This window comes from Pipra filicauda, unplaced genomic scaffold (assembly GCF_003945595.2).
Source record: "Pipra filicauda isolate LSUMZ 115617 unplaced genomic scaffold, ASM394559v2 scaffold256_size1097316_pilon, whole genome shotgun sequence".
In the NCBI taxonomy this organism is placed as follows: domain Eukaryota; kingdom Metazoa; phylum Chordata; class Aves; order Passeriformes; family Pipridae; genus Pipra; species Pipra filicauda.
In genome coordinates, this window is record NW_024104372.1 from 299111 (window position 1) to 324620 (window position 25510).

At 41.1% G+C, this 25510-nt stretch overlaps 2 protein-coding genes across 2 annotated transcripts in view; one reads left to right on the forward strand and one right to left on the reverse strand.

Moving 5' to 3' along the window:
- ACOT12 (acyl-CoA thioesterase 12) overlaps positions 1–17782 on the forward strand; it is a 19591-nt gene extending 1809 nt beyond the window's left edge. The window contains 14 exon segments of the mRNA XM_039382117.1: positions 2004–2064; positions 3069–3170; positions 5106–5238; positions 6781–6877; positions 6879–6929; positions 9358–9477; positions 10081–10231; positions 11228–11283; positions 11678–11738; positions 12645–12731; positions 13946–14079; positions 15052–15180; positions 16166–16291; positions 17092–17782. Of these exon segments, the coding sequence (XP_039238051.1) occupies positions 2004–2064; positions 3069–3170; positions 5106–5238; positions 6781–6877; positions 6879–6929; positions 9358–9477; positions 10081–10231; positions 11228–11283; positions 11678–11738; positions 12645–12731; positions 13946–14079; positions 15052–15180; positions 16166–16291; positions 17092–17227 (1444 nt within the window). The 3' untranslated portion in view covers positions 17228–17782.
- A 1594-nt stretch (positions 17783–19376) lies between these two features.
- On the reverse strand, positions 19377–24867 carry ZCCHC9 (zinc finger CCHC-type containing 9). Its single transcript, XM_027742669.2, has 5 exons — positions 24485–24867; positions 22993–23143; positions 22684–22776; positions 21721–21789; positions 19377–20354 (listed from the first exon to the last, which is right to left on the reverse strand). The coding sequence occupies exons 1-5, from the start codon at positions 24761–24763 to the stop codon at positions 20239–20241; spliced, it is 708 nt and encodes a 235-aa protein (XP_027598470.1). The 5' UTR covers positions 24764–24867; the 3' UTR covers positions 19377–20238.
- Between the last annotated feature and the right edge of the window lie 643 nt (positions 24868–25510).

Consider the following 25510-nt stretch of genomic DNA (forward strand, 5'->3'; position numbering starts at 1 on the left):
GTGATAACCTGCCCCACCTAGAAAACAGATTGATTTCATAGGTCAGAAATAAATTGTTGTTACTTTGACTTGGCAGCCAGGATGAAAAACTTATGGCATGGTGTCTTTGGCTCTAGTGAAACTGAATGATGCAGACCACTAGGTATCTCTGTTAAATGAGGAGTGTATACCTATAAAAGTTACTGTATTAATGTTTGTATTGTTGCAAGTGCTCTTTTGGTTTATTTTTTACCATCTCTTTCTTTCAGCTCTTGTAGAAAAACCAGAAATGTTTTTCATTCCTTAATCACTGAATTGGCTGACTCTTACAAGATAACACAGGACTTAACCTGTTTTAACCATTTTTCATGATTTTCAGAGGGATAAAAGACACTATAAGAGGAAATAGCACCTTTATTCCTAAATCATGTCTTTACATTAACTTAAAGCCATTACTTTGGTTTTTTTGTATGTGTTTTACACCTTGTAATCTGGGAATTAAGGAGAGCTTAGATGGAATAGACCTGGTTGCATAGACTAATGCACGTGCAGTTGTCTTGGCTGTAAACAAAAGCAACACTGGCTGTCAGAGGTACAGCTGGTGTCAATTTAAAACAGTTTGCTGTCCAAGTGTAAAATCAGCATCCACTCACACTTATGATTTTTAGAGCAGTGGCTGTTAGGATGAGAACTAGAACAAGTGACAGAGAAGAGAACATAATCATATCAAATCCAGAACCCAAAAGAGCATTTCTTTGTCTGTTTTGCAATATTGAAGTGTTTGTCCTGCCTGCTGTTGCTCTGTGTTTTTCATTTCGCCCTTAGGAAAAAAATCCTGTCTGTGAAAACTAATCAGAATTTCTCTTTTAGGCATAATACTTCATAGTTAGTAGCTTCAGAGCAATTTCCTGTCTTGTTCCTGAGAGCAGAACAGAGCTTCTGAAATATACTGAAAATACTTTTCCTTCCATATTTGTTTCCAAATGCATCTCTAGTTCTTCTTCCACTTGTGACATCAATATTTCATTTTTACAAGAATTTAGAATCTAGTAACTGTGGAGTAGCTAAACAAATTATTTTTCAGTGTCAGGTCATCCCTAGCATCCTGCAAATTCCTAAATTATGCCTGATCCAGTTGATTATACAAACATCTTACATAAGTAACAGAGCTGTTGCCACTCCCTCTAGTAAATGAATAAGAAGTTTTGTAAGTGACTTACTGTAAGGTTTTATTTACCTAACTCAAGTTACTAAATGTTCTGTAAGGATTAAGTCTTCTGTGCTTCTTTCTTTCCAGTTGACTTGGAAACAGAAACTTCCACAACTCTCTATAGTTCAGAACTCAGTTTTATGCCATGACAACAAGTAAATCCCTCTTCCTTGTCTTTTAATACGCAGCAGCTCAATGGTACTGATTTCCAACTACATCTAATTTTAAATTACACTTATTTAAATTTCGTTAGTGTTCCATGTGCAAATCATAGTCAGTTCGTTCTATTAAGTTTCTGGCAGTTTTAGGTGTAAGTGTGGTGTTCTGTGATTTCTGCCCCTGTGTATCTATTGTTACTGTTCTGAACATTCTCCTTTCTGAAAATGAGCTGTGCAGCTGAGAACCATTACATTAATGATTGTGCTTTTTCTTTGCAATGAATAATGGAAAAACTGCTTCTAAATATCTTCTTCAAAAGCTAATAAGGGCTGTGTACCTGCAGATGATCTTGATTCTTTCCACTGACCATTTTTCTCCTCTGTCTACTCAGCAAGGAAAAGCAATTTTAGCATAAAGGTTATGCAGTTCTCTGAGTAACTCTAATTTTATTGAACATGAACAAAGTCTGACTGGTGAGTAACAGTGCTAAACTGAAAACAGTGAAAAATTAACTTTTTCAGTGAATTTTCAGGGCAACGTGGAAGACACCAAGTGATTAATGAGATTTTCTTCACTATTAGGAATAGATAGGGAGGCCCATTCAAGCCCTTACAAAGCTACATGTTTGCATTCTCTAAGGTGTTATTCTTAACAGGGTGGGACAAATTATTACCATCAAAGCAAAAGTGAACAGAGCATTCAGAACCAGCATGGAGGTAAGAGATCACCACTCTTATTCCCAATGATATTGAAGGAATAGAACAAAGGTGGGAGCAGACATGCATGCAGATTTATTTGATACAGATACCTGTGCAGGTATTTAAACAATAACGCCGTGTAATGAAACTCTGGTTTTGAAGTATTATAATTACATGTTTCCTGGAGAATAATCAATGTCAAAGTAGAAACTGGACCCTGAAGAACTGAAGTCTTTGGGAGCTGTATTGGGGTAGGTGGTGTTGGTCCAGTCCAAAGCTGTTGGCCTCCAAGCAGCCTTTAGATGAGATGCACTGAATAGGTGGAGTTCTAAGTATTTTTGAAACTTCTGGTACAAAAATAGGTAAATCAGATGTAAATATGTTCTTACTCTTCATATTGTAACAAATATGCAGTGCATTGCCAAGTGACTTGAAATCAGAACTGAGAATCAGAAAATTGGAAATAAGAATCGAAAATCAGAATTGAAATCAGAACCTTAGGGGTACTTTTTCTGCACTGTGCCTGAGTCCAATTCCATTAATATTAACAGGAGTAATGCATCTCACAGAGAATGTGTTCAAAAAGGCTCTAAAAATTAGAAAAAAATCAGAAGCTTCGATGCACATCAGGCATGGGAACAAATACAGTGTTTCATCTTCAAGTGTTTAATTGTGTTTTGTACATTTAGACAGACCTCTTAGCCCATACAGACCTTAGAAAGATTCAAATGGGGATTCCAAATGGCACACAAGTAAATGGATAGAAGTATCCATAAAACTGCACCTCAGTGTCTTTCCTGTGTTTTATTTTGCTAAACAGTGGTTGTACTAAAAAAACCTTCAGAGCTCAGCGAACGGTGTGATATTCTCAGGTGTTCAAAGATGTATCAGTGATAGCAAAGCAGTTTTTTACCTTTTCCCTTTTACGTGGAGAGACTGGACATGATAAATTTGATAAAAGCTGCACCATTTTGTCTCAGCTGACAATGATATAAAACCCCTTATTTTCTCCTTCCTTTTAGGTTGGCATCAAGGTTACAGTACAGGATGTTTTGACTAATGTTGAAAAAACTGTGAGTGTGGCATATGGAACCTATGTAGCCAAACCAGTTGGTGCTGGAAAGGTATTCTTTCAGTTTCCTTCTAAGCTTGAAGTGACTGAGTTTCTGTGAAATAAACCAACTTTCTTGATTGTGAAACCCAGTGAAAATGGTCATACTGTTATAGTCTGATCAGTAATAGGAAAAGAGCACAAAGTCCAGACTTTATATAGATGCGGTTGTTTCATTTTGTTTTGTTTTGAATTCTCTGCTCTGAAATTGTTAGGCTATTACTATTATTATTGCTACTGCTATTATTATTTTTTCCACTTTCTTTTGCACATTTGTTTTTCAGAGAACTGTAGTAAGGGGTGCAATATTGAGAGAGGCAAGCACTGAAAGAGACTCCACAGTCTCTCTCCTTTTCAGAGGCTGATCTAAATAAACTCTGAAACCTGCAAGGATGGGAGGGTGGGGTTTCTTTATCCTTTGCTTCCCCTTATGAGGAGGTTGTTCAGACATCACTGTTCAGATAGAAGGCGTTATTTTTAAGCTAGCTTGCAATCCAAATTAACTCTTTGCCATTTTTATTAATTAGTTTTCATGCCAATGAAAACTGTTGCTTCTCCCCAGTGTTTGGCTCCCTGGAGGTATTTAGAAATCAGTCACGGTACTGTTGGCCTTCACATTGTTGTACCAGACAGGCACAGTCCCTTTAAAGTTTTCTTGTGAGAAAGGCCAAATATTCCTCAGATTCTCTTAACAAAATCCCTTTTTATGTAGCATTCTACTTTCTTGAATGTGACCAGAATCGTGTACCTGACTTTCCTGTCTCATTGAACATGTTATGACAGTGCATCTGCTTTCTTAACATCCACTGGAGGCTGGCAGAGTCATCCCATGAGCCATTAATATATCCAGTCATTTCTACTTTCTCTTCTGCGATGGTATATTACCATTTGCAGAAGAAACAGACTGGAACAGTTTTACCAGAACTAAAGCCCAACTTGTCTCTGAAAGGCTAATGGCCAAATTGCTTCCCTGAAAGCACTGAAAGAGTATAAAGTAAGAATTGTTTATTATTGGTTTGATATCATACCCATGGAATCAACGTGTTTACCTTTTGCCCAAATTTCCAGGGAGATTAATTCAGGAATAAATTGGTGATGATTAACTAAGATTAGACTTAAAGCAGGAATGTCCCAGAGGGAGTTTGAGAGCTCAGTTCAAATTCCTTCACAAAGTCTTGGAGAAATTAAAGAACTTTTTTTTTTTTTTTTCCAAATTCACTTTTCTGAACAACTGTTTCTAAAATTGTGGAGAGAGAACCACTGTGCACCCACCATCTTAATCTGTTATTTGGACCATCTGGAAGAAGATGGGAAGTTCTTGATGAGAACTAGAAAGGAAGCAAGGAAATGGCAAGAGGGTTTGAGGTCAAAAGCTGAGAAACGTTAGCAGCACCAAAGCAAGACACAAAATGTTGAATTTCTGTGTGTGTTGCAGTGCTTGGTGCATTATTTTTGAGCCTAGACCTTGTAGACAAATGACACAAGTGACTATTCAGTGACACCTGTGCTGTAATTATCCAAATGTAATAATTTTCTTAAGCCAGTACATATTTGTTATCAGTTTGTCATTGAACTGACATACATGGGAATTTCCACTTACATCGCTGATTAACTTTGTAATTCAAAAATTCAATACTCAAACCTTCATATTAATTTTTCTTTTCCTTTTTTTTCTTAAGTGAGAACTGTCTTAAACTCTGTGTACTCTCATAGATGTTTGCATTTAAAAGCTAAAAGCACTTTGTCATTAAGTTTTAATGAATGATCTAGAAAGGATAATGCAGAATCTCTCGAACTTTAAATTCTGTGCTTGTTTGTATTATTGTGCTTGTCATCTTGGACAAGCAAGAGGTTTTAGAAAATGCTGATGCCATTCTAAGTTCAAAGTGCACTTCGTTATGATTGTGAAATTAAGAACTGTTGGGTTTTTTCTTTTTCATTTGCATAGGTTGAGTTAGAACCTGTAAAGCTTCTGTCCGCAGAAGACCACCTGGAGCACAACCTGGCTATTGAGAGGAGAAGAATCAGACTAGGCTATTTCCAGATCTTTCAAAACCTAATGCAGGAGAGTAATAAGGAAGGTGATTGCATAAAAGATGGAACAAAAGACTTGTGGGCAGCTAGCAGGGAGTAAAAAAGCAGACAAAACATCTCCTTGGGTTTGTGTTGTCATGTAGAAAAGAATGTGCCAGATTTGTGAAGGCATTTCTTTGTCTTTCAGAAATTCCAAATTTAAAATTGCAGGATTGAAGGCCATTCATGCACTAAATAGATGTGAAATACAGATCTTCACCTAGCTTCCATTTGCGAGGTTTAACCCTTCACACAGAACTTTGCAATGCAGTAATAAAGTCCTGTGACACTCACTGTAGTGTAGATAGAGGGATAAAATTCTCTCAGGTTTATGGCCATGTATTTGAAGAAAACACTAAGAACTATGTTTATGCCCTGAGATCATTCCCAACAAGCAGGAAAAATTTCATAACATGGGTGTCAAAACAGGTAAAAAAAATCTTTTAAACACTTAGTGATCAAATTAGAAAAGCTGAACCAAGAAACAGGTTCATCTTTTATTCTGACAGTAATTTCTGTTCTTGAAGAGACTTGTGCTCAAAAGTTGCTATGTTCCCCTGCAAAAGAAATTATTCCCAGCAGTTAAGCAAATATGCTGGTATTTTGAAAATGTACTCCATGTATATAATACAGGCTTTTACTGAGGTTTTACTGAGGAGAGATTAAACCTGTTGTAAACATAGATTCTAGTCTTAACTTTGTAGAACTGAAGAGTCTTGTTTGCTATAAGCAAAGAAGATATTTGTCTCAATGGTAATTGTCTCACAGGGTACAGTTGAATACCCTGACAGACAAATCAGAGGTTGATGGGTTTTATCTCCACTGCATTTCCTGGAAACTTCCTTCAAGGGTATTTATTGTAGCACTAATTCACCTTCTTACAAGCAAAATAGGGGAGAGGAGAAAACATTTCATGGAAAGGCTGCTAGGTAGCAAAATAGGTACAAATCATACCCAGAAAGTGATCCTTGTCTGCTGAGTGGATCTTAGGCAACAACTTAAGTAGGTCCAAAGTACAAGTTAGTCACGTGTTTCCGCACATTTATATAATCACAAAGATAGTTAATTGTGGTGAAAGTCAGAAGTACCATTCAGGTCAAGCAGCCTTAGCACTTTTAAAATAACTGACATAATCTCGTGCCTAAATCTGTTCCTACAAAACACCACTGAGAAGAACAAAGATCAGAGTGAGGATGTATGGCTAAACATTTGAAAGTGATACTGGAAATGCTCAGACAATGGAAGGTGATCCAGATCCTTCTTCTCTCTTTTGTCTGTTGTATGTTGTCTCAGGTAATCACAAGATTTGTAACAAGTTTGACATAATCATGTCATACTCTGACCTTAATTAGACACATTTGCACAGGTGCCAATCACACACAGTGGCAAAGTCTTTGAAAGACATTTGAATAAGTGATGAACAGGGCTCTGGTTCTTCTGTGTCTTTCTGTTTTTCTTCTTTTCACGATGCCTGAAGCAAATGCACACTTCAGTAATAGGGTGCATTTTCTTCTGAAAAAATTCATTGATGCATTGCTGCCATATTTCAGATACTTTTGAAGAGGAAGATGCAATTTCAATTGAACTTACTCATGTACAGAGTATTGAGCTTATCCTGCGTCCTCATGCAAACCATCATGGAAACACTTGGTGGCCAGATCATGGCTTGGATGGAGACAGTGGCGAGTATTTCAGCAAGGTACTTCCTACACCACAATCTCTGCATATGGTTCTAAATAGATGTGCTTTAGATATTAAGGCTTTCACAGGGATTTATTTCATGAAGAATAGAGACCCAGACCTTTGTAACTTTTCTTCCTCCTCACATTCCAGGAGACCCTTGAACTATTTATGTGGTACAGCTCCCACAACCACTGTGAGAGTCAAATATTGCGCATACAGACCCTAAGGGCAAAGAGACTGTGTTATCCTCCTGGGAATCTCTGCAGAAAGTCAGAACTGGATGCAGGAACCGAAACTTGCCCTCCTTTTGGTTGGTGCAGTGTTTAAAAGCAAAATTAATTGTTAAATCAGGATGAAGCCAAGTACAAAGTATTTTTTGTGACACTGCTACTCAGTGTGGCCTAGTCATAAAATCATTTAATTCCTCCTCTCCTGGAGTCAAACCGTTGTTTTTCTCCCTTCCTGTTCTTGGACACTGCACAAAACTTTTTTGTGAGCACCACTGAAGTTTCAGTTTGAATCCTCCTTGCATGGCAAGTGACCTAATTCACTGCAGGGATGTTAGATATGTTTTCGCTTTTTACCTTTAATAATTAAATGGCTTTGCCATTCATTATTCATGTGGTTTTGGTTTGTAGTCAGTAGTTGTACTAATAACAACAGATTTTCTGTAGTGGTTGGATAAACAGCTTGTTTTAGTAACATCAGTGCACTGGCCTTACCCCAGTGTGCAGCTCCATTGGCTTGAAGGGATTGTTGCAGGTTTTTGCCGTAATATGACCCAAAATATTTACCTGTTTTTATCGGGTAAATTTTACCTAGTGAGAGTCACATTTAGATTTAAAAAGGGAAGGAAAATAGCAGCAAACTGAGTATTGAACGAATTTCCATTGAGCTAATGAATGTCAAATATGATTTATCATGCTGAAAAATTCAGGAATAATAACTAGTGTCAGAGGCTGGTTGAAAACAGAGATTTTGTAGTTTTTTACTTGAGAGATAACTGGTCTCACTGTGAATCTTTTTTGAGGCCACTCAGAGCGAGACCTGACTTTTGAAGGTGCGACATAAGAGTTGGCATGGCTGCAAACTCTGATGGAAGAATGGAAAAGGAGGGATAACCCTTGACAAAGAAATTCTAAGGGCATTTTAAAGTTTAGTCACCTTCCTTCTGCCCTCTCCCCTCCCCACCACCTTTGTTCTGACTGACAATACATGAAAATCTTGAAGATAGAAATAAAACAGTTGAATATTATTAATATTAGTTAGAACTTGATACGTATTTTCTTATTTCTTACACTTGCAGTAAAAGCATTCAGAGCAAACTTTGCCATGAAAAATTGAATATTTAGGCCAGATTTCTGTTTTGTTCCTCTCTTATTTTCAATAATAGTGTGTTTGCATTTTTAACATTGTAAATAAAATCAATGTTTAACATTTTAAATCAGAAGAGCAAGTTATTTTTAATTTCATTACAAAGTCATTTGAATGTATTAGGCTATTAAATAGATGTACCAGTCAGTTAATTAGGTACAGATAATTATGTGCATTTAACAATACTGGTACATTAGTTTTCAAAGTGCGGTTCAGTTAAAGGCTAGGAGTGCTGCAAAACTGTGTTTTCAAGTTTAAAAGATGCACAATGAAAAATCTATTCTCAGATGTGGACATGGGCTTCTCACTGAGAGCAGCACGTTTTTTCAGAGTCTAAGAATAAATGGCATTATTGTGTATTGTTCCCAATTTGTGTGATGCACAGAGATCCCAGTAGAAAGTGAAGGGCTTTGACTGCATTTAGAACTGATGAAGAAGCCTAATTTTTGCCCACTCCAGAGAGCTTGCAAACTAGATCCCATTTACGCAAACTGCATTTGGCAACAACGAGTAGTTTTTTATTCTTATTTCTTATCACACCAGCAGAAAGTGTCTAGCAAACAAGCAAAAAGAAAGTACAAATATTAAAAAGAATAGATAGGCTGACATTGCTTTGTGTGAACACTCTTTCTGGTACTCAAACTTTCTGCTCAGGTTTCTTTTAATTGTTCAAAGGCTTTATGATCTGGCAATTTTATGTACTCCCTATGCATACAGAGGTTAATGAAACTCTGTGAAATAAGTGGTTACTCTGTAGGTAAGAGATTCATGGTCTGGCTCTGAAAGAGGGTAGTATCAAGCAGTGAGAATTAATTGGTGTTTGTAAAATGTGTTGAAAAGGAAACAGCTTGACATAAGTGGCATTATTATGTTTGAAGCTCAAATTACGTGCTCTTGGAGCTGAACATGGTCAGTGTATTCCAGTGGGTTATGGAGTAAATTAGTGTAATGTAGTGACCTTCTGAGTCGTGCAAACCTTGTTGCTGTAATCCCTTCCCACTCCAGACCTAACAAAGGAAGTTCCTCAGCATGACTGTGTGTTTTGCTCTCTCTCTTGCTTTATTTCCCAGCCGCCTTTGTCATTCATACCCTGTCCTGAAATCAGTGAACATGTTTAAGTTCTGGGGACCCTCCTTTGTGGGCGACCGCCTCGTCTTCAACACCATTGTGAACAACACCTTCCAGAACAGGTGAAGTTCCTCATCTGTTTGTCTTCCTTGACTTCTCCAGCACCAGCCTAAACTGTGTGTTTCAGGTTTCAGCCTGAAATCCAGGAGGATTGTGTTCCTGAATTAATTATTTTTTCAGCTGGAACTTTGAAGGATGTATCTATATCTAAAACTGTCTATCTATATGTGGGAGTTTTTTGCTTTTCTCACTGGAAGTTTTAAAAAAATGCATTCCCTGACTTTCATTTTAAAGATAATTTGTAACCAAATCTCACTCCCGCAAATGCAGTCACTAAATATTCCTCTAAAACTCATGGATTTCCAAGAGTTCATTTGGTCCCAGAGCAGTGATTCTTCAGAATATTCCAGTTTACCCATCTTGACATCTGTTGGCAGATCCGGCTTCTATTTTATTGCTTATTTTTATTAATTCTACTTAGCTACTCCCATCTTTTATTTTATTTCTGAAACGTGTCTGTCCAGATTGAGTAATTTATTTGGCTTGCTACAGAAGGTATTTCAGTCACACGTACCTGGGCGCACAGCAGTCCTTTTTAGCATTTCTCAGGGCTCCTTCTGCACCACTTGAAGTAGTTCAATAATTAATATAAACTTTTCTTTCAGTGTGGAGGTTGGTGTCCGTGTTGAGGATTATGACTGTGAGGAGTGGATCAAGGACCAGCCACGGCACATTAACAGTGCATTCCTCATCTTTAGTGCTGTGAATGACAAAGGACAGCTGCTCCCCTTCCCCAAAGTCAAACCCACAACAGAGGTGAGCTCTCATCACAGGGGCAGCAGGGATGCATATTTGAGGTGCTGTGGTCCAGCCCAGCACACTCTGTGTGCAACAGATCATCACTACAACCAGGACATGGAAGAAAAATCTGCTTTTTGGAGATTTTTCCACCTGTCTGTATGTTTATGAAATTTCCACTGACTATAGATGAAACTCTACAGTATTGGTAGTTATTTCTAGAAATCCTTCACAAAGATGAGAAATAGAGTTAATAAAAAAGGGTGGAGGAATCAAACAAATCCCATGATGTGTGTGGGCTTTCCAGTCCCTTGGACATGAAGATCTCAGCATGTGTTGCCCTGAAAGTGGTTCATGAAGCACTTGAAGCAGTTGAATACTTTGTTAAATTGTTTGTTGTGATGTCACCTGTCATGAGCCTTCCTGCTCCAATTAGAAGAATTTTAGAGAGCCAGCAGTAGCAGAAATGAAATGATTGTTTAACATCAGAGATCTTATCTTTTATAGAATGGCAACTAGACAAATAAATCAAGGTGTCCCCAGTACTAACTGAAGCAGTAAAGTTCACTATGCACTTTGCAGGCTATTCCAAGAGGAAAAACTGACTTTACAAAAATAAAATAAAATTTTTCCATGCTTTCTTTGTACTTTGGACACCTGATGATGAGGAACTGGATTGATAGTTTATTTGGTGGTGGCACATTTAGAAAGAGTAAAATGTGTGTGGTTCACTGTCCAGCTGCCACTGGTTTACGACCAAAAAGCACTAAGAGGGAGCAGCTGTGATACAACTCTTTTCTCGCATTGTTTTTTCAAATTTAAGGGAATATCTCCAAGCCAAAAATAAACTTGGGTTAATCTGGGGAAAGGTGAGGTATAAAGTACAGTTTTTTACTTGCCTGTATTATTTCTCTGGCATTTGTTAATCTGTAAAAAATAATGTTTAGTGGTCTTTTTTTAGACTTTATTCTAAAATAATCAGATGTGTGACTGTCTGGTTTACTTTTGATGAAGGATGGTATGAGAAGATACCACGGAGCTATTGCCCGAAGGAGAATTCGTCTAACCGGGTATAGCTGGGCTACAAGGAGGACTTGGTTTTGAAAACTTAATTTTATAATCCATCCTATAAAAAACCTGATCATTTATTAAGTAATCAAAATCTCCTTAATATATATATGATGTTATATTATTAAATTTCCAAATAATTTTGCTTCAGATGCACTCAAATTATTATAGGCTACTTGTCTGAAAATTACTTTGCTCTACAGGTTATTTGGTTTCTCCATCTTCCTTGAAAAGAAAAAGGGAGTTATTGCATGTGTGTATTGCATCCAAAAATTGATAAAATATCTGTATTTAGAAGACACTTAAGCCTATAGAAAATGATAGTTTCTAGTGTACATAGAAGTAAGTGTAAAGAACCAATTCATGCTATTATTTCTCTCGTTAATTGTGTTTTAGAAAATGCATACTGTCTGCTAAAGGAGACAAACCTTCTGAACCCTGGGAGAGAAGCAACCAGGTAATTTGTAGGTGCATAAAAAGGTGGGGTTTAGACTTTTTGGGTGTGTAAGACTGTGCCTGTGTTACGCAGTGAATAGTGATGAACTTGAATTTAGTTGGACTTACAGACAACTTTTCACTGTCCAGTTTTTGTGGCTAAATTTTCATTGCATTTAAGATCTCACAGAAATTTTCATTCATCTACTCCCATTACATGAAAAAATAAGTAGTTGAGACTTATAATGCAGGAAGGGATTTGCTGTTAACAGAGGCATCACCACTGTTTGAAGCAGCATTTTTCTTTTTCTGAAAAACAAGGATTGTAAACATGCACACACTGATAAAAATGGCTTACTTAAGATTTATTTACTATGAAATTAAAACCTGCCATGAAAGACTCTAAGGCTGTATTCTCTTTATATGGTGGTTAAATGAGAACTCCACCCACTGTAGCCAAGCATAAATAATGGATATATTTGCACTTTCTCTGCTCTGAGCCTGCTGTGTAAAGCAATTGCCAAGATGGACCACAGCTTGATAGCAAAGAAGAGGTTAATTTTCTAGTAGATTCTAATTACTTAGGAAGAAGATGGACAAAACCATTAATTTAGTGGTCTGAGAGGTTGCCTGTGTTATCTCCCTGGTGGTAACAGTTTTTCTGCACTGCTTTATAACTGCAGAAGCTGAAAGTAGTATTTTGTTGTTCTTTAATTAAGGTTGCTTTGCCAACAGCCATGTGAGCACATAATCTACCCATTGGAAGTTTAATTCAGAAACTACTAGGCTGTGTTTTCACTTATAAGAAAAATAAACATTTGCTTGCGGTTGAGGGGTAACGATAGAAAAAAAGAGCATCTCATTTCTGCAGTGTTTAGTGAAGTGTGCTTTTACCCCTTCATTTTCAGACATGTGTCTTACATTTCAGGCATATTTGAGTTACAACAACGTAGCAGCACTGATGCACCTGGCAGCAAAACCAAGATGGGAAATAACCAGGACGCATCATTGTGGAGTCACTGCACAGCCACTTGAGCTGTGCTCCACCACAAGAGCTGGGCGAGGAAAAGTGGTGTTTTACTGTATGTATATCTGTAATACACTGCCTTCACCAGCTCTGCAGAGGTTTCTAAGCAGCAGGGCATTATCTTGTGATAGTTCCAAGTGGACACTGCCAGTCGCACAGCAATTTATGTACCATATTTTTCATATATACCATATTATCTGTCTCCTCAAAAGGCCACTTGAGGCTGTTCCTGTTCATGATTTTCCTTACAGATATTCTTCTTCCAGCCCTTTTTCTATTAAAAGATTACAGAAGTCTGAAAGCAAAGCGTCTCTCTGTTCACCTACTATTGTTATAAACTCAAAATCAGCAAGGAAACTTGTGTAAGCCAGTTCTAATAGAGGAATATCCTGCTAAGAAAACCAGCAGCAAGATCATGTAGCTGAGAAAACTTGGTATTAACCCAGTTGCAGGGCATGTTTCCCAAACCATTGAGAGGCATCGGATATCTGTTAAGGCTGGATTTCTGAAATAGGGTTAGTGACTGGCAGATCACTTTGAAATCATGTAAATCCAGAGATGTTTGGGGGCAAGAAGAGGTGGTTGCAGTACTTTAGTCTGACCTCCTGCACATCAGAGGCTATGAAACTTTGCTGAGATGTGCTTGCATCTGGTCGATGAGCTGCTTGAGTAAGAGCAGACACAAACAATAAGGAATTCTAGTGATTTGGGAATAATGCCTACTAAGTCTTAAGTACTCTCTTTTACCCATCTTGGTCCATTATACAGGGTTTATGGAATGTGCCCAACCCTTCTTTTGTGTGTGCACTGTTATGTACAAGTTGTTCCTTTTGAATTCTTAATATTAGGGTTTAGGCCTATGACTAGAAATAGACCCAAATAATCAAGACAAGATACTACAAGTGTGGGGCAAGAGAGGCAAAACCATGTGTTGAAATAGTTTTCCCATATATCATTGATTCTGGGTGCTCTGCTTCAGAGAAAAGAGAAAAAAGGGTATTTTGGAAAGAGAAATGCTGAGTCACTTTAGGGGAAGGGGGCATAGGCCAAGGTGTGGCTGATTTGTATGGACAAAGGCATTTGGTATTTCAGGGGTACTCCTGAGAAAATCTGCTGAAGTCCTAAATCTGTAACATTTATAAATCTTAAAATATTCATGCAGTCATTCTTTGTTTTCAATACGTGCTCACTTTTTCTTTCAGATAAAAACATGGACTTTTGAGGAGGGTGATGCGTTACCTTTCAAGGTTGAAATGCAGGTGAAGATCCCATCCGACCTGGCTTTTTACCTTCTATCCAACTTCACGTTGCGCCAGCAATGGGACAAACATTTCCTGTAAGAACCTGCCTTTCTTCAGGGCCTTGAATCCACTGACAACTAACCCTTTCTGATACAAATATTTCCTGAGATGTTGGCACTTTTCTACCCAGTTAAGAAGAAATTGTTGTAAGAAGCTGACATCAAAGATTTGTTAGTCAAAGTGTGGATTTTGGTTTTTACATTAAAATTTGGTTTATACTCAATCTGATTCCAAATTTTAGGTGCCCTGGACTGTCAAAAGAGAGGGATGGGACAGAGGTGACCCCTTTCTTAAATGAACACAATTCCATGCCTAGACATGTGTATGTTAAAAGTGACAAAAACCAAAAGTTGCTAGTAAGAACTTCAAGTTGCATATAACTTGAGGTGGATATACTGTGCATGCTGTCTGTGAAAATTAAGGAAGACTCTGGATTCCTTCATGTTTGTGTCGTTTGGGACACGGATGCTCAGATTCATTCTACAGTGAAAGTGAGAAATCAAGAAATGGGGTTCTTCAAAATGTGTATTTTCAGAAAAAAAAATCTTTTAAAATGTATCTGAAAAGGAGTGGGTTTTGGAATTGCTGTAAAAGGTGTCTGAGGGTCTTTATTTACCTTATATGGTGTAAAATAATGATTAGAGTTGAATTAATATGATGCCAGTTGGTTTTGGTGAATATTCTCTTAAAGGAGAAGCACTTTCAGGTAATTATTCCATCGTGAAAGGTTTTTACCAGGTGAAAGTGGAAACTTAGGGATATTTGAAAAAATACAATCTCTACTGAATTGATGGCTTGTAACAAGTGAAATCTGAAGAAATACCATGTTAATGAGGTGTTGCAGAAAACCTAAATTTTTCACTCTCTATTCCTCTCTCTCCCTTGCTGCCTGAATGTGAAAATCAAAGGTTTAATGTTAGGATGGAACACATTTGCACTGTGGTTTTTTAAAGGGGATGCTGTTGCATACATCAGGGCTTGTGTGTGTGTGCTACATGTATTTGCAGGACTTGTGAGGTCCTACAGGCTGCGAGTGAAGAGGAGAAAATATATTATGTGATGTCTCCCCCCACAAGGGGCTACGAACCCAGAGACTTTGTGATTCTCGTGTCTCAAAGGCAACCCTGCAAGCCACAGTGAGCAGGGCTTTTGCATTTCACTGTGAGCACTTAAAGGCCACAGTTTTGGGTTCTGTTGACCTTCTCCTGTCATTGGGGGACAAAGATTTTATTTTTTAAGAAACTAGATTAGTATGTTGGTGCCTGCGTTTGTACAACCGGATTTGTTTTGCGACATGAAGGTGCAGTGAAGTAAATCCAGATCATCACAAATTTACAGCATAGTCCAGTATTGCTTCTCTGATGGTGACTCTTTGGGAGTGGTCTGTCTAGAGGGAAAATAGGCCAGAATTCCAAACGGGAAAAAATATGTCCCAGAAGGCCTGTCAGTGAGCTGAGACACCGAACTGAGAATTTGTCTTGTTATTTGTTTTAACTGACGTTGTAGTCCCATTCAACATATTTCTGGAGATCTTCTTATTCAAGGAAGTGCTTGAAACCTCACACAGTTATTTTACCTGTAAATTTTGCCAAGTCTCTTGATCAGTTTAACATCCACTGCTTTTTATTTTATTTTTTATTGGATTTCCTTTTGTTCTTGCATAATGAAACACAGGTAAATGGGACCATTTGGTGTTACTTATCCTTCTTTAGTCTCAATTTCTTTTCTTATATTCAGAAATTCTTCAAGGTAACAGTAAAAGGCAGTGTTCCGTACTGTGCTTGCTTTCTAACCTCACATCAGGGGATTGAATGAGTTTGAATACCTTTGCTGGGGCTGCTTCTTAGTAAGAGCTGTTCTGTAAACATGGGTTGTGGAGAGCAGGATAAATTTAAAAAAGGACATGTTGTTTGTGAGTGGTTGTTCTTTGGCTTTCCACAGAGGTCTGATAAAGCCTCAGTGAGACCCAGGAGAGCCCAGCCCTTCAACAAGTACAGGTGAACACACAGGAGCTTATTTACCTTCATATGAAAGGGACACCTTTGGTACAGCTGTGTATGTTGTCACTTCTGTGTATCTTTTTGGACAAGAGAAGTGTTTGATGGTTCCTCTTGCCCACAGTGAACCCTACACCGTGGCTGTGAGGTCGGTGACCCTCAGGGCAGTGCCCCCATCCCCGAAGTTCTCCAGGAGTGAAGTCCTTTGTGCCGGGTTCCAGATATACACCAGCACGAGCAGCTCCTGTACCATGAGTGGCTCTGAGGCCTCATCTCTGCCTCCCTTCAGGGAGCATCACCTGTGCATGTCACTGACAATCTGTCAAGGCAACAGCAAAATACAAACCAAAAAATGTGTCTGTTTCCCCAGTCTGGTTGTGTGGAACCTGCCCTGCCCAACTTTGGCCAATCTGTCTGTCAGGAATGAGGTCTAAACTAGGCACCTAGCTTGCTGTGCACCTCCAGAGTCATTCATTCACTCCTAAAACACACTTCTAGAAGGTGTGCATTAAACTGGTCTCTGGGGGTGTCCATCTCTTTTCACTGACTACAGAGGAAGTCCATAGAAAATAGTTCAGACTAAATTCCTAACTTTAACTTTCATATGCCAGAAATCACACAATCTGAATCCCATCTCTGGATGAGTGACAATGTTCTTTTCTTGTTCTTTTCCATGGGAAGGCCCAAACTTTTCCATTTAAGAAAACACATTTCTGAAAATATTCAGTAGCTCTCAGTGGCTGCAATTATTATTTTCAGGCAACAGCTTTGTTCACAAAACACGTATATTTAACAGGGTATACATGTTTCTTGCTGCACTGCTCTGTACATCTACCTGCAGATGCTTGAGGATCTGAGAGCAGTGAGGACACTGAGATCACTGAAGTGCTGTGAAAAGACATGCTTTTTGCAAATTATTGCCTTTGGTTTCAGAAGCACTGTGTGTTTCTATTCACATCCATAAAAACTTTGATGCTCATCTAGGCTCTGCAAAAAATCGCTAACTCTTGCAATCCACAGGCTTTTTTTGTCTCATTTTTTGTTCAAACAGGTGTGTTACTTCAATCAAGTGACATCAGGAGTGATGCCTTACTTAGCTGCAAATCTCGCTGGCTCATCAAAATCCATTGAAGACACAGCTTTGGAATGTATAAAGTTCTTGGAGATGAAAGGCTGCGTATACTAAAGTTAAAAACAGATTTCTGAAGGGACATCTGAAGATTAGCCAGCAATTCTGGTTTAAATTCCTGCAAGTGTGTTGATCGTTTTTCTACAGGTTACTTATGTTGGATCATGTAGCCAGTATTTGGCTTGAACCTGAGAATACCTTGTACAAGCATCTGCTATCAAGTTGAGCTTAGGCTTTAGGATCCAAATTCAATTTTTAATTTAAAAAAGATTAAGGGACAGATTCTGCTTTTGATTGCATTAATGAATTTTGTATAAATGGAGGCAGAACTTGGCTCAGTGGAGCTGTAGCTCATGAGACTGTTTCCCTGTTTTAATGTTATACTGTATGAAAAGGCATCCAAGCAGTTTTAAATCTGTAAATACCACCCCTTGGAACCTGCAAACCAGTGCTACCAAGTAGCTTTCCCTGTGCTCTGACCTGGCTGTCCAAGTCTTTGCACCCCCATTATTTATAAACTGATTACAGCCCATGTAAATTAGAGTTTGCTGCTTTTAATACTTGTCTGTTTATGTGTGACTTCCAATAAATTATTGTTTCTGAGGTTACAAATTCATCACAAATTTCATTACAGGATATCTGGGGTGCAGAATGGCTGCTTTGTAGTGGTGATGGGGACTGCTGGCAACCTCAGTGCCTGGCTGTGGAGCAGAACAGTAACTCTTGGATCCACTCCCTCACAGATGAAAAGGGGGGATGTTTTCAGAGGTTTTATTGTGGTGTGTGTGCTTTGTTTTCTGCTCTTATTTTTGCTTAAAAGAGCCTTGTTGAGAGGAATGAGTGTGCTCATCAGCAGTTAGATCCTGGCATGGACAGGGATATGAGTGGGATCAAAGCATGAGCTGCAGGAGGGCCACTTGATCTCACTGCAGAATCACAACTGGTACAGGGAGAGCTCTCAGGGTCTGGCAGCGTTCCCACTTAAACACATCCTCAGTTCACCCTACAGCTAAAACAGAGCTCTCTTCAGGGATTCATAGGATACAGCACATTTTGCATATGGGAAGTGCAGCAGGAGAGACACCAAGGGAAGCCCTGGAAGCCCTCAGGGCACCACAACACCTGAGTCACCTGGGCTCTCCACAGGTCTGGTTTAGCTGGGGTACAAAGCCTTAGTGAAACCAGCTCTGTCTGCAGGGGCTGGCTGCTCTGTGCCACACACAGCTGTTCCTTCCACTTGGAATAGAGGCGGGGAGGCAGGTCCTGGGCTCTGGCTCTGGAGGACCATCCACAGACCCAGATCCTGATTTTGGATCAGCATGGTCATCACGAGGGTGAAGTGCAGCTCCTCATTCTGGGGAGCAGGGACAGCCCCCCCAGGACATGGGAGCCACTGAGGCCCTGCTTGTCACCTCCTGGCTCAGCTGGCCCTGGGAAGGCCCAGATCCCTCCAGGACCAGGAGCTTAGCTCCCCAAGTCCTGCAGGGTGCAGGTGAGGGCAGACAGGCCCTGGGCTGGGCAGAGAAGCCTCCAAGATCCCAATTTTTGGTGAAGAGAGACACCTAATGTTGGCTCTGAACACAGGCAGTGGGGACAGAGCCTGGATGCTGCCTGCACCAAGCACTGTACATTTATTTACACCTTTACATGCAGCACCTTTTACAGCTGCTTTTCAAACAGCTTTCTTCAGCTACACCCACCTCTGTGAAATCATCAGTGTGTGCATTTAATGTGTAGTTTTGTCCAGCAATTACTGAGGATTGCTCTGAGTGAGTTGAAGATTGACCCACGGCTCACCCCCGCTGCCTACACCAGCCCTCACTCGGATGTACTGGCAACGCTAGGACACTGAAAGTCTGTGGCTCCAGGTTCCTATGCATAAAAGAATAGGTTACAAAGCCAAAGAGCTGAGAAATTATCTAAAAAGATGCTTTTTGGACAATATATTTAATTCATAGAATAGAAAGGGTAACATTGGGATGCCCATTGCAAAATGTCACATAGAAGCTTTGAGCTTTAATCTAATAGTTAATTAAAACTCTGTAATTAATTCTTGATTTCATTCACATCCACTCTCCTTCCCCATTTAAATGTGTGCTCTAATGAATACAAACTGAATATACACGCCCCAATCTCAGTCAACTTAGTGTGCCCTTGTCTCCACAGCAGAACCAGGAAACCTAAAATAAGAGCTCTAACCATTATATTCTTTAGCAGCATTTTTATTAAAAATAATTAACATGTACAAATATAAAATATATCCACACAATTTAACTCCCCATATTTGTTTTTTGCCTCAAGAAAAGCTCGTGAGAGGAGCTCAGGGTGCTCTTCTCCAGTAGCACAACATGCTGCGAGAACTCTCTTTTGAGTTGTTTTCCTAACTTTTCTTTAATATGCCTCAGTTTTTCTAAGGCTGCAGTCTCCATTTAAAAACAGTAGGTCTGCCAGCTAGCAGGAGGTGTAGTATACATTCCCAACTTGCCAAGGGATAGAAACAATGAAGATTTTTGAGCATTTTCCTTGAAAAAAAGTAAAGAAACTAAGCAAACTTCTCACTTGTTCTCCAGCTCTTTTCAGGTGTTTTTCACCACAGGTATCAAAGGCAGGGCATGATTCTGTTTGTTACTGAACAAATAAACAATCCAACACGCACTAACAATCAAGTTAATGATTGTTAATGACAACCACGAGTAGCAGGAATTGCACCCCCAAGCTAGACAGGCCATAGGGTTTACCTGTAACTTCACCACAAGAAGTTACATATGTGCCAAGCTGGCACATACAGAGGAAAAAATCAGTTATTCCTAAAAGGAGAAGGCAAAACCAAGCCAGAACCCAACAAGAACCTTTAAAAAGTACCCAGAATCCCTTTAGTAAAATACCCACTTGGTGTATTTCTGTTGTTCCTAGCTTTTCAGGGAGCTAGACGAGTCTGGGAGGCAAACTGGAAAAATGAAGGGAGACAAAAAAAATAACAATTCAGCAGCACTCTGCTTGATTTTTTGGAACCAGCTCTCTGTAGTCACTCTTCTGCAGCAAAGCAGCAGTGAAGGGCCAAGAGACCTTCAAAAAGTCACAACTTTGGGTACTTTGGCTTTTGGCTTCTGCAGCTTTGGTGCTTCAGTGACTTCCTCATGGTCCGCACTCATTCCAGAGACCCATCGCCCAACTGTCAGCTGCTCTGCAGGGAGACACAGAGGGTGGGGAAAGGCTCAGCACTGCCAGCATCAAACCTTCACACCTGGGCAAGGCTGGACCCACGAGGGCAACAAATCAAATCATACCAAGAGTATCACACAGATAAACTCAAGTTTATATTAAAGCAGGCCCGATAAACCCACATGAAAAAATTAAAGGCTGCAGTGCCTAAACTTCTTTGCCAGCTGTAATTATTCCTGTAGTCTAAAAGTACTCTGCATGATGCAAACTGATTTCACAGAATATCACAGTTCTTACCAACGGTGTCACAGTTCCAATTAATTCAACCGTTTTTAACCAGCAGTACCAGTTTTGAAACACCAATGTAAGGACAAAGATCTCCCTTGACAAACTGAACAGCACTAGCGAGTCTTCATTGTGGATGTAAAACTTAAGCAGAAAGAGGTAGAAAAGAATTGTTTACAGGCTTTCAACGCAGCAGTCACCTGGGTGGGCACTGCCCAACTATCTGCTGATGAGTTTGGGGAAATTTATTTAAGAGTCTTTTTGTGTTAGAAACTTCTCTTCAGACTCAACCCCACCCACTCTAAGCTGGCTAAGCAGCATGCACCTAGGATGCTACATTTCATGTAACAGATCTAACAATATCATATATGTAAGATTAGATACAGAAAATGCCTCTACTGCATCCATAAATATTTCTTTCATAAATTTCACCAAAGTGGCTTACTATTAACCCAGAAGTTCTAAGCACCATAAAAACTAAGTAGAAAAAATCACAGATGTTGTCACCACTTCAAGTGGTAACAGAATCATTCTTCAAACCCTTTTTTGATGCTTTTGCCTCCCTGAGCACAGTGGGGTTTTGGGGTGCTTTATATAGTTTTAACACCCACATTGGAAAACTGAAGAACATGTAAGAAAGCAGCTTATTAGCTGTGGATCCAACTGGACACACATCCTGTCTCCTCCTTCTCCCCCATCCCTGACACACCTGCCTGCACACACCACCACCTTGCACCTGACACTGTGTTCACTTCCACCACCTCACATTGGAATCATCAAAAATCAGCAGCCAGTCTGAGTTACACAGCTGCCAAGCTATGAACAGCAGCACAAACACTGGCCAAAAAAATGCAGATTATCTCATATCACCTTTGGCAACACACAAGATAACTTTCTGTTAAACAAGAACTATCTTAGTTTTGCACTGCAGTTCGCTGCCTTCCTCCACACACCTCTGAATATCAGCACTCATTCCCAAAGAAAGGTCACCTTTGCTGTTCCAAGTTCTCCCAAACCCTTTTTCCTGACTGAGGTAAGGCAAACCAGTAAATGGACGCTGCTGGCCTCAAACTCCACCCCACAGTCAGTCTCCTGCAGCTCACCTGCATTCTGTTTCTCTGGGCAGTCCTTTTTGAAGTGCTCCACGGAGCCACAAAGTTTGCAGCCCCCACCTGTTCACAGAGAAAGTTGTTATTCACAAGGAAAACAAAAACCAGCAAACCACCCAACAAAATGCCTCCCTCCATGTCTCTGAGGGGCAGAGCTGCTTGTGATCTGCTTGTGTACTGCTCTGTACAGAACCACATACCATTTCTGATTTGTTGGAAGCTCTCTTTTTGAGAAACCAGCTGCATTCTGCCAAAATTCATACTCAAAGGAACTTTTGAAGTTGACAGGAGCCCCTGAGCGGTAGGTAATCCAATGGCAGGAACTGAGATATGAAATTTAAATTCTACTCCTAATCCAAACATTTGAAAGCAAAGTGATTCTTCTCCCACTTCCACTGTGCTGCAAGATCACCCTTTGGAATTTGCCAGACACCACGTTTGTATTGGGGAAACAGGTTGCTGGTTGTTGGTGCCAATAGGGAAGTCAGGAAGAGCAGAATCTGAGTGAAACCTTCAAACTTAGATCCTATTTCTCATTAAAGTCACTCAAACCGAAGATATCCTTCTTCTAGTGAGAGCCTGTGATTTGCCACCTCCCAAAATCTTAACAGGGTGACAGTATATTTTTACCACCTAATTTGGTGCATGTACATGTAAATATACACTGACTACAACATGATTTTGTTTCCTTGTGTATCTCTTGATATTGAAGCACAAGCAAATTCTCACACTTTGCACCTCATCTCATTGTTTAACTCTAAGCTTACAATTAAAACAGAAATCCCCAGGCAATTAATTGACAATGAATTCCCTAGAATTACTCTGCTTTCACCAAAAAAGACACAGAAATTCCATTTAGTCAAGTCTTCATTCACTTGCAATGTTACTTTGCTCTGTATCAGGTAAGAACAACACAGAAATTAGATTTTACTTAATTTAGTAAATCAGCACACTCACCTTCAGCATACAGTCCTTTGGGATTATCCGGACACGACCTGGACAGGTGCCCCATCTCACCACAGATGAAACATTTTGCATATGGAAATGGCCCTGCAAAATCCCAAAGGGTTTATGATGCACATCAAAACCTTTGTGAAGCCACAGACTGAACACAGTGTGATGACAATATCTTACTCACTTTATGTACAAAACACGTCAGGTTTCTCATTATCATATTGCAAGAGTTAAATTACTAACACAAAAAGCTGCTGTTTCTGTAGTCAGACAACTCAGACCAAAGTTCCTCCACAAATTTCTGAGACCCACCACTGGCTGGATCCACTTTGGCTCTGCATTTGCTGATGTCATGTTCCGTGGATCCACACCGGTAGCAGATGCCCGTCCCCATGTCTTGGCTTTCAAGGACTGCAGGACAGTCAGCCACGCCGTGCCCAGGTTCTCTGCAGTGGAAACACACCTTTGAAGAGAGAAATTCAGTGATTCTGTGAGTGGCAACTAAAGACCTGCAAATCCCAGCATTACAGGGCCTAAAAGGCAAACACACCAAGGGATTTTCTCCTCAGGGAAAGACAGCCATGAAAGGAGACTTTTTGTGCTCTGCCACACAACAACTGTGAGTGCTCTGTGCCATCAAACCACATTATCATGGGCATTTTTCTCCCTTTAGTAGCAACACACTGTTTGGGGCATTCACCCACTGACAACTGCACGCCCTGGACCATGGAATCATGGAATGCTTTGGGCTGGAAGGGACCTTAAGGCCCATGTCATAACACCCCCGCCATGGGCAGGGACACCTGCCCGCTTGTTCCAAGCCCCATCCAACCTGGCCTTGGACACTTCCAGGGACTTCACTTTATTCACCTGAAGCCTCACCTGACATGCTGTGTCCCCTTGGGAGGTGAGGGCTGAGCTCCTCACTGAGCCCCTCTGGCAGCACCGGCACAGGGAGAGGGATCTGCACCTCCCACACAGGGGTTTTCCTGGGGGTTTAACAACGTTGGGGGAAAATGACTGGAGGTAATAAGATAATGGTATGGAAATTATAGCGGATAATAGGGTTGCCACCCCCTGGACTGACCCCCCCCCAACACAACACAATCCAAGGGGGACTAAAGGGAGGGTGGAGACCCCATGGCTGCCATGGAGCCCTTGCAAAAGAGGGAACTTGATGGTACCTTTTAGTTGATAAGCCACACAGCAGCTGAAAACCAAGTGAGATAAAGGACCATGTCCCGCTGTTCAATCAGCAGCCCTGGTGAAATCCCTCTCCTTGGGCTGACTGTGTTCCCACTACAAAGCCACCTCAGGTACTGGACTGAGATACCCACCCTCAAGGTATGACTACCCCTCACTGATTAAGCTGTGTGAGTAAAGTCACTCAAGCTCCCCCTAAACATAAAGAAGTAGTATAAAAGTATGTTAAGAACGAGGAGAAGCTTGGGAAGACTCCAGTCTAACTTTTGGGATCAGTCGATGAACTGAACCTCTCTCTGCCCCATAGGGACTCCCTGGGTAAGAACCGTGCTCTGTGTGTGCAGAATCACTACCTCCAGCCAGCTCTTATTAGTGATTAGAATTTGATTTGAATTCGTATTTCGTTTTGAATTAGTAAATTGCTTTGAATACATCTCTGCAGCCAGACACTATCACCGGCAATCCCTGAACTTGTCACAACGATATTAACAAAGGGTGTTATTCTGCACAGTGTTGTTGTGAGCCCTCCAAAGGCTTTGGCAGACCGATCAAACATAAGAATTTAAGGGAACGTCCCTCTTCTGCGTGGCACAGGACTCACCATGGCGTTCTTCCGTCTCTCCTGCCTCCTCACCCTCCTGCTCTTCCGCCGCCAGTCCTTCCTCAGTGCCTCCTCCTCCTCCTCCTTCTGCTGCTGCTGCTGCTTCCGGTGCGCCAAGAACCCGTTCACGTCCTCGCTCACATACTCCTTCTTCTTCCTCCTCTTCCTCCTCTCCTTCTCCTCCTCCTCATCCTTTCCCGGCCTCCCCATCTCTTCCCAGGGGGTCGCGTCCAGCGCCCTCGCCCCGGTCGGGACGTTCCGCCGCGCCCAGCGGGTCATGGATGGAGGAGGTGGAAATGGGGAGTGGAAATGAAATGTGGGGTCCCGCGGAGTCCCGCAGGGTCCCGGGAGCAGGACTCGCCGCTGAGCAGAACCCGGCAGCGCCGGGTGATGACGATACGGAAGAGGGAGGAGGAAGAGGAGGAGGGGGACTGGTGGTGGGGAGGAGGTGGAGCCCCTGGGATCAGGGGGAGGTGGGGAATGGTGGTGGGGAAGGAGGAGGAGGAGAAGGGGGACCGGGACCGGGACCGGGACCGGGACCGGGACCGAGACCAAAGAGGAGGGGGAGCCCCCCGGGACCGAGATGGAGGTAGAGATGAAGGAGCAGGACCAGGATCGGGGGGAGAAGGAGATGGGGACCCCGGACCGAGGGGAACGCGCCGTGTCAGGGGGGCGGGGGCTGCGAGCGGCTCATCCCATCCCATCCTCTGCCATAGGCAGGGGCACCTTCCACTAGCTCAGGTTGCTCCAAGCCCCGTCCATCCTGGCCTTGGACACTTCCAGGGATGGGGCAGCCACAGCTTCTCTGGTAAATCCATTCCAGCCCCTCACCACTCTCACAGGGAAGGATTTCTTCCTAGTATTCCATCTAACCCTGCCCTCTGGCAATGGGAAGCCAGTCCCCCTTTTCCTGTTCCTCCATCATGGGATGGAGTCCCTCTCCAGGTCTTCTGGGGCCCCACTAGGCACTGGAAGGGGCTCTAAGGTTTCCCTGGAGCCTTCTCTTCTCCAGGTGAAACCCCCCAG